The sequence below is a fragment of the Dipteris shenzhenensis genome, chromosome 3 (assembly GCF_047967505.1).
Source record: "Dipteris shenzhenensis isolate YYH24624 ecotype China chromosome 3, Dip_SZ_1.0, whole genome shotgun sequence".
Taxonomy (NCBI): domain Eukaryota; kingdom Viridiplantae; phylum Streptophyta; class Polypodiopsida; order Gleicheniales; family Dipteridaceae; genus Dipteris; species Dipteris shenzhenensis.
Genome location: NC_141598.1, coordinates 10,995,851 through 11,005,503, shown reverse-complemented (window position 1 = coordinate 11,005,503; position 9,653 = coordinate 10,995,851). Strand labels below are relative to the sequence as shown.

Below are 9,653 nucleotides of genomic sequence, written 5' to 3'. Positions count from 1 at the left end.
AGAGTGAGAGAGAGAAAGAGATTGGAGAGAGAAGATAATGGAAAGACAATGTGGTTGGGATGACAAACCATACGATTTAGTGTAGGAAGAGGGAGGGGTGCGGGGTGGGACTAAAAGAAGACAGATGAGATAACTTAGATATAAAGAAAAAATTGATCGTGAACCACTTACCATTTTTGGGGCAATCCGCTCGTTATTTAGGCAAGGCAGTCTACTCGCTTAGACTTGTTCCATTCCCCCTGTGAAACTAAGCAATATCTTGGAAAATGTTGATAACAGGTTGTGCAACAAAATGCTATCATGCACAATGTGTTCAGCTCCCAAGCATATGCTCTTTGTGTATGTGAGCTGGATACCTCTAATGCCCCTTTTAAATTACCTTATACATAGAAAGGTAGAAGTCCCTCATGGCCTACTCGTTGACTACCCTCAAAGGTGTTATATCTAAGTGTTATAACAACCTGACAATATATTGATCATGTCAGGTGCCACCTTTATTTGTAAGAGGCTTAAATATAATATAGCATTTTCCTTGTCATACCCTTTCACAAGTCCTTCCTACCTTCTCTACTTGAGTATCCTCAATGGGGTCTTTTATAAAATCAACACACAAGAGTGCTGGGGTTTTCTCATAAAGGGTGACTTGGATAGTGTGTGGAGTATCCTATTATATGTCTCATAAAGAAAGCATTGAGTGTCTTAGATAGAATGATACCTCTCTTTTTCGTGTCAAGTGATTTCATGTTTCGAACTTGAAAGATACATGTGTATGTTATGTACATATGCATTATGTGTGTGTGTGTGTGTGATGCATTGATGTCTAACTTTGCATAGGATGAAGGCACCAACATTAATAATACAAGAGTGCACAAGTGCGCGTGGGCACTATCTTCTCGTATACTTATAAAGCAAGTGCTTTTGGATGCAGAAGAGAAAGCAAATGATTTTTCAAAGGGAGTTGAGCTATTAAAAGGCAATTTTTGTAGGATGCTCTCCAACAAAGAACTTAAGTAAAATTTTGAAAAATTGCTCGTGGAAAATCACAAAAGGAGTTTCAATCCTCCACTATGGCACTACCTCTAGGGAGGCAATGCTAAAAATACTTGGGAATAAGCCATCTATTTATCATCTAAAAAATAGTGGAACACATGGATGATTATGTGAGGTAGAAACTAAACCACCTAATCAAGAAATTAAGCATTTTAACATGCTCAAGAAATTCACGACTTTTGACCCTTCACTATCCACGTGTCTAGCTTGGGAAAATACAAGTTTTTTTTTTGGTTTTTTTGCATTGTAGTGAAATTAAAAGTGCCAATAGTGTTCCGTATGGGGTGACCTAAACAGAATCCTGAGCAGCCAAGCAGCCCCTGGGCTGGAACTCACTTCAAGCTGCAATCTACATAAGCCAGAGAGTACCCTGGGTGTGTATGTGGAGGTTCTTCTCAATAAAAAGCTAAAAGTTCTTCTAGTTGGAAGAATCTTTAGCATTATGTAGATTAATGAGCCTGGCTCATTGGCAATAACGTGAACTTATGCTGCTGAGCCTCTGTTGTGTTTCTTCCTCTTTACCGTCGTCATGGTGCATGCCTCAGCATGGGCTAGTATGTTGCTCGCCTACAAGCACTAATGTCTTGGATCAGCCAGGCCCAAATACAAAAATCGAGTTGGCTACGCACCATGGCAAATTCCTGGGTTCGTCGCCTGTTCCCTCTTCCAACAAGATCGCATCCAAGCTACCCCGCAATTGGTGGATTGCTCAAAGGGTGCTCAGGGAGCTCAGTCCCAGCAAGGCCTGTCGCACACAGCCTGAAACCTGCTGTCCTCAAAGCTTGCCTGCACACGTCCTCCGTCAGCTCAGCCCAGAGACCGATGATGCTACTTATGCCTCGCTTTTGAGGCTTTGTGCTAGCGCCAAGGCCCTTTCTGAGGGAAAACGTCTGCATGAACATATGACCAGGTGTGGATATGATGGCAACGGCTTCCTGAGCAACCTTCTCGTCCAAATGTACAGCAAGTGTGGAAGCCTCGAGAATGCACGTGCTGTGTTTGACAATATCCCCTGTCGGGATTTGTACTCTTGGAATATTATGATCTCAGCGTCTGCCCAAAACGGAACCTTGGATGATGCCAGGGCGTTGTTTGCAGAAATGCCAGAACGGAATGTGGTCTCCTGGAATGCCTTGATCGCTGCGTGTGCCCAGAATGGGCATGTCAAGGAGGCTCTGCAACTGTTGTGTCGAATGCAGGCTGAAAGCTTCGAGCCAAACAAGGTCACTTTCATCTGCGTTGTGGATGTGTGTGCCAGTGTGGCAGCCCTAGAAGAGGGTCGAGTAGTCCATACTACCGTTGTTGGGAATGGATGGGAGTCAGATGTCGTTGTGGGGACATCCCTCGTCAGTATGTATGGCAAGTGTGGAAGCCTCAATGATGCGAGGGCAGTGTTTGCAGAGATCCCAGAGCAGGATGTGATATCCTGGAATGCCATGGTCGCTGCTTGTTCTCAGAATGGACACGGCAAGGAGGCCCTGCAACTGTTTGGCCAAATGCAGGCCCAAGGTCTCACGCTAGACAAAATCACATTTCTCTGCCTTGTGGATGCATGTGCCTGCGTGGCAGCCCTAGACGAGGGCCGACTGATCCATGCCACAGTTGCTGGCTATGGGTGGGAGTTGAGCGCAGTTTTGGGAAATGCCCTCATCAATATGTATGGGAAGTGCGGGAGCCTAGAGGATTCAAGGGCAGTGTTTGGAGAGATGCCACTTCGGGACGTCGTCTCCTGGAGTGCCATCATCGCTGGGTGTGCTCAGCATGCGAATGCTAACGAGGCCCTGAAACTCTTTGGTCAAATGCAGGCCGAAGGTGTTGTGCCAAACCAGATCACCTTCCTCTCCATTGTGGATGCATGTGCCAGTGGAGCAGCCCTAGAGAAGGGTCAAGTGGTCCATGCTATTGTTATCGGCTCTGGATGGGAGTTGGACGTGGGGAATGCCCTCGTCAATATGTATGGCAAGTGCGGGAGCTTAGCTGATGCTAGGGCAGTGTTTGCAGAGATGCAGCAAAGGGATGTGGTCTCCTGGAATACGATGATCACTGCATGTGTCCAAAATGGGCATGGCAAGGAGGCCGTGCAACTGTCTGTTGGAATGCAGGTCAAAGGCTTCGAACCAAACAAGATCACCTTTGTGTGCATTGTGGATGCATGTGCCAGTTTGGTAGCCCTAGAAGAGGGTCAAACGATCCATGGTGCTGTTACAGGCAATGGATGGGAGGCAGATGTGGTTGTGGGGACAGCCCTCCTCAATATGTATGGCAAGTGTGGGAGCCTAGATGACGCGAGTATAACATTTGCAGAGATGCCACAGCGTAGTGTGGTCTGCTGGAATGCTATGATTGCTGCTTGTTCCCAGAATGGGCATGGCAAAGAGGCCCTGCAATTGTTTGGTCAAATGCATGCCCAGGGCCTTGAGCTAAATAAGATCACCTTTATTTGCCTTGTGGATGCATGTGCCTGTGTGGCAGCCCTAGAAGAGAGTAGACTCATCCATGCTACTGTTGCTGGCTATGGGTGGGAGTCAAATACTGCTGTTGGGAATGCCATTGTCAACATGTATGGCAAGTGCGGGAGCATAGATGATGCAAGGGAAGTCTTTACAGAGATCCCGCAGCGGGATGTGGTCTCTTGGAATGCCATGATCACGGTGTGTGCTCAGAATGGGCATGAGAAGGAGGCCCTGCAACTGTTTGGTCATATGCAGGCTGAAGGCTTCATGCCAGACAAGGTCACCTTCATTGGCATCCTCACTGCTTGCAGTCATACTGGTCTTCTTGGTGATGGGAGGCAATACTTTGACCATATGAATAGAAACCATGGCATAAAACCCTCCGTGGAGCACTATGTGTGCATGATTGATCTTCTTGCGCGAAGAGGACTATTGGAAGAGGCAGAGGACCTGATCAGCAGTATGCCATTTAAACATGTCCCATCAGCATGGTTGAGATTGCTCTCATCATGCCGAGTTCACAAAGATGTGGAGCGGGCTGTGCATGCTGCAAAGTTTGTCTTTGAGTTAGATCCAAGAAATGCTTCACCATATATTTTGCTAGCAAACATCCATGCTAACACAGATAGGTTAGATGGGGTGAAGCGAGAAACGTAACCATTGATGATGGTGTGAAAAAGTGTCAGATTGCAGTTGTATCAGGGACACTTCCTCAACAGGAGGATATGCATGCCGAACTTTGAGTACACTCATGAATGAGGTTGGACACACAGAGTGCACACATGGAGTGCTTCATGATATGGGAAGAAGACAATATAGCGAGAAGACAGCATTTATAACTTCTACCCCTGGTATCACCAACAAACTTTGCAAAATGCGTATCTTAAGGCTGTCCATATAACAGAGGGGTTTCCGTCACATTGAGGATGATATTTGTTCATGTGGTGATATTGGTGAGTTGTCATACATCGACTTTTGCTTGGCAACGTTTCTTTTTGTCTTCACATAGATTTATTTAGGTGTAGGGATGACGATATTTGACATCCACTTATTTCGTAACATGACAAGTTTGCAGGAAACAAATGCCATGCTTTGGGCTAAACATTAATGTAAATAAATTTAATAAACAATGTAGGATGATACATGCCTCTGGTGTACACTAAAGGCTGTCTTATGAGGTGAGGCGAACTCGTCAAATGTGGATTTTGGCAATGATTAAGTGCATGGCCATAATGTCACCCCTTGTCAAAGATATGTTAATGAAATCAAGTTGGAAGACCTAGCAAGATCACAAGGAGTGTGTGCTCCATAGTTACCTCGTGTTGAAGCCTTGTGTTCGAGGGAGTGCCTCCAAAGTAGGTAATATGTAGGTATAACAGGCAAGGGAATAAACTCACTCTCTCTGTAGCCCGTTATCTAACTGGAAGTGCAGAAATGTGTACTGAAATGAAGGGCACACAAACTCATGTGCTTGCTTCTGTGAGTCTATGCAAGGCAATGCAGGATTGGGTTGCAACTGTCCTCCCCTCCGTAGAGAGTATTTATTGTTTATTACTGTTTGCCAAAAGGCTGAGATACACTGTTGCCAAAAGGCTGAGATACACTGTTGCCAAAAGGCTGAAATACAATGCTGTAGGGAAAGGACTGTACCTTCTTGTAGGATGGAGATGGAGAAAGGCAGGCTGCTCCTCTTCTCCTTCTCTCTGCCTGATGCAGGGCCTCTTGGATCTGCTGGAGGCTGAAAGCTGATGCTGAAGAATGGAACTGAAGGGCTAATGAAATGAGGAGGGAAGTCCCTCATTTTCTAGGCTCTAGGGCAGATCAGTGGACTGGTCTGTGGGCCAAGCAACTGGAACAGACTCCCACCTAACCTGCTCCTGCTGTTACTGACCTGCCACATCAACAGTGCCAACTTGACAGGGCTGATGTCAGCAATGCACTGCTGGCATCATTGCCTTGCTGTGCTCCTGTATTGTCCTTGCTGTCTGCAGTCCACGTGGCAGCCTTCGTGGCTGCTGCTGTCTGTGTATGTCACATAGTAGCTTGCATGGCTGGTGTGGCTGCTGTGGGGTGTATATTGTCTGGCTGCCAGCTAGACAGTCCTAGATGTCCATGACATCCCCTTCTGCTGGAGTTGGAATGAGGGAAAATGAAAAGCCTCCTTGTGTGCTGCAAGAAGGTGAGGGTAATTGGTGAAGATATCCTCATTGACCCATGGTGCTTCATGGGAGCCCTGGCGCTTAAACTTGACCATATACAAGTGTTGCCGGTTACTTGCACCTTGAATGGCTGCTGTGGGGTGTCTACTGCTTGGCTGCCACCTAGACAGCCATACAATGGGCCTTAGATGCCATGACATCCCATTCTGCCAAAGTTGAACTAGGGAAGATGAAAAGTCTCCCTGTATGTTGCAAGGAGGTAAGGGTAATTCATGAAGATATCCTCATCAGCCCATGGTGCTTCGTGGGAGACCCGATGCTTAAACTCGACCATCTACAAGTGTTGGCGGTTACTTGCACCTTGAATACATGAAAAAAAATCTGGTTAGGCTTTTGCCTCGCCGATGGTCTTGGGCTGCTCCACATGTTATAGTGCCAGTCACCTAAGGCTTGAGCCAAGACGCATGGAATAGTAGATGCATGGTCCATGATGTAATAAACTGCAAGAATGGTAGCCATACTGGATATATAGATACTCGTTTGGGAGAGACTAAAATGAAATCGTTTAGACTTCACAAGCAGTTGTAGCTTGAATGAAGAGATTTTGGACTACTTTTTGATTAGCCTTCTCCTTTAGTGCTAGCTTCGTCATGGCTGAGTTTTCCCTTCACCTCCGGAGTGCCAACAGAAACTCAGCATGAAGACTTTGTATAAATGGATGCTCAAGTATGTGTGGGTGTGTGGATTTGTATGTGTGAGAGCATATTTTTATACTATGGTCTACACCCACTGTTGAGTGCTGATGACGTCAATGGGGATGTCATAGTATCTAGTCCTTGCTATGTGTGATGGAGTTTATGGTTTTCAATCTTATGAGATTGAAACTGCACTATGTTGTGTTTTTAGAGGATGAGCTTGGGAATGTTCGTGGATTCATGTAGGTATATGCTTATGCTGTATTAGCGGACATGCAAATTTCACCTTGTGAAGTTTTCATCCAAGTTGCGGCCTGTTGGTATTGCGATAATTCTTTCTATCTTAAATGGTGCGTTGCCCTATCAGCTAGATTTAGATGCTCGTTTGGGAGAGACTAAAATAAAATCGTTTAGACTTCACAAGCAGTTGTAGCTTGAATGAAGAGATTTTGAACTACTTTTTTATTAGCCTTCTCCTTTAGTGCTAGCCTCCATCATGGCTGAGTTTGCCCTTCACCTCCAGAGTGCCAACAGAAACTCAGTATGAAGACTTTGTATAAATGGATGCTCAAGTATGTGTGGGTGTGTGGATTTGTATGTGAGAGCATATTTTTATACTATGGTCTACACGCACTGTTGGGCGTTGATGATGTCAATGGGGATGTCATAGTAGCTAGTCCCTGCTATGCGTGATGGAGTTTATGGTTTTCAATCTTATGAGTGACTATCGTGAGATTGAAACTGCACTATGTTGTGCTTTTAAAGGATGAGTTTGGAAATGTTCCTGGATTCATCTAGGTATATGCATCTGCCGTATTAGCGGACATGCAAATTTCACCTTGTGAAGTTTTCGGCCAAGTTGCAGCTTGCTGGTTCTTTCTATCTTAAATGGTGCGTTGCTCTATCAACTTGATTTAGATGCCCGTTTGGGAGAGACTAAAATGAAATCGTTTAGACTCACAAGCAGTTGTAGCTTGAATGAAGAGACTTTGGACTACTTTTTTATTAGCCTTTTCCTTTAGTGCTAGCCTTCGTCATGGCTGAGTTTGCCCTTCACCTTCGGAGTGCCGACAGAAATGCAATACGAAGACTTTGTATAAATGGATGCTCAAGTATATGTGGGTGTGTGGATTTGTATGTGTGAGAGCATATTTTTATACTATGGTCTACACCCACTGTTGGGCGTTGATGACGTCAGTGGGGATGTCATAGTAGCTAGTCCCTGCTATGCGTGATGGAGTTTATGGTTTTCAATCTTATGAGTGACTATCGTGGGATCATGGTTATAAGACACTTTAAGACACGACATGTTAGACACGCTTCAGACACGAGTGTCGAAAGTGTCTTAAAGATAAGACACGTAAGACACGTCATTGTGGTTATAATAATAAAGATTTAATTAATATATGTATAAGTATACAAATGTACAACTTGCTAGCATAGCTAGCTGCTAGATTCTAGAAGTACAATAAGCTACACTTAAATAATGCAAGAAGAAACAATGCACTTGTACAATGTAGTTAAGAGTCAAGACTTGTCACTCAAGTCTTAAAAGTTAAAGTTAAGACTCACGGCTGAAGAGCTCGCAAGTTTTGAGTACTTAAAGGTTTAAACTAATAATTGAATCTTGTCACATGTGACATGAATGAAAACTGCATCGCAATACATATAATTGAAAGGAAGCTTTCGACTCTCAAGACTCAAATCTCTGAAGATTCATCCTAATCTGAATCTATGAGGTCACTGCCACCGCTAGATCCAAAGTCACCATCAATGATAGCATGGCTAAGTCAAACTCAATGTGTGTTGATACTCCCCACCCACCAAAAAAAGAAAAAAACACGAGAGTGTCTTAAGGTGTCTTAAGGTAAGACACGTTTCTTAAGTGTCTTATCATAAGACACGAGTGTCTTAACAACCATGCGTGGGATTGAAACTACACTATGTTGTGTTTTTAGAGGACGAGTTTGGGAATGTTCCTGGATTCATCTAGATATATGTCTACTAATGAAGATCAAATATGTGTTTTAAAGAGCCACGATTGGCATAATCTATTACAGGTTGGTCTTGTAATATATGAAACATGTGAATATTCTTGAACCAATTACATATATATGGCAGCACATTTTAGCATTGGTCATTTAAGACTGCTTGTGACCGAAGGTTTGCTTGAAGTCATTTATCGGTTAGGGATAGTCGTGAGGTAATCGAGCATCAGTGATGAATGGCCTCTATATATTGGTTTAACTACTTTACATTATGTCTTATTTTGACTAATTAGCAAACATGTGCATTGCATAGGTGGATGGTTTCAAGAGAATTAAATCCAGCTGAGTTTCTGAGGATGAGGATGGAGTGTATAGAGCTCTAATGTTTAATGAAAAAAGAATTGATAGTTAGCTTTTTCAATGTACAGGAGCATATACTAGTGCATCTCGTGAATGAGATGTCCTCACTTGCCATCCTCTCGCCATCCTCATCATCCTGTATGGAGTTTTTGGGTCTACATTTTTCAAATATTTAGTAACATAAAACAAAGATTCATGAACAGGCCATCCTTGTGTCTAGAAGGGATCGTGCTTTTTGAAGAACAAATCCCTTATTGACTTTCATGAATCTCGAAAAAGAGAACATCCATCGACTAGTGACAACACTTGCAAGTGAGTGTGTTACAAGGCAAAAGAAGGGAGATAAAATTGTCCCATGAAACTCAAGAGCGAATTCCCACATTGGTACTACATAATGCAGAGAATATGTAAAAATGGATAGACCTCTACACAAATGAGAAGGAGAACATGATACAAGTGAGAAAAAGGCTCAAACAAAGCAAAAGAGGTAGAAGGTAAGTTAGATATGTGATTGAGTTAGAGATACTTCCAACAAAGTGTACTCTAGACTTGCTACATCAAGGCATACTCTAATGGATCCCATGGACTCGCGAGGAGCAAGAGATATCATTGGGATGTGATTGGCATGTAAGTCAAATTCTTTATTTATGCATCTCTTTTTCACATTCTGTCTTTTACCTTGCATCGATGATAATTTACATTCTGTCTTGTAACTTATATTCTTTCAATATGATTACAAGCACATGTGTGTGGTATGTGGGCCTACGGGCATCACTTTTGTATTGAAAGAATGGATTGACGGCAAACGACCATGGACTTTGGTCTTGTTGTATCATTGCAATAACAAATTTGTGCGAGTGCTAGAGACACCATGTAATTGGCAGCGACTTAAATTATGTTGTAGTATTGGAGCAAATAATTGAGGCCAACTATAGGCTTTTCAAAATT

At 43.5% G+C, this 9,653-nt stretch overlaps 1 protein-coding gene across 1 annotated transcript; it reads left to right on the top strand.

Moving 5' to 3' along the window:
* Positions 1 to 1,476: 1,476 nt before the first annotated feature.
* LOC147903355 (pentatricopeptide repeat-containing protein At5g27110-like) lies at positions 1,477 to 8,901 on the top strand. The gene is made up of 2 exons (XM_087372619.1): positions 1,477 to 4,456; positions 8,774 to 8,901. Exon 1 carries the CDS (start codon positions 1,536 to 1,538, stop codon positions 4,158 to 4,160), a length of 2,625 nt encoding a protein of 874 aa, XP_087228745.1. The 5' UTR covers positions 1,477 to 1,535; the 3' UTR covers positions 4,161 to 4,456; positions 8,774 to 8,901.
* The last annotated feature ends 752 nt before the right edge of the window (positions 8,902 to 9,653 follow it).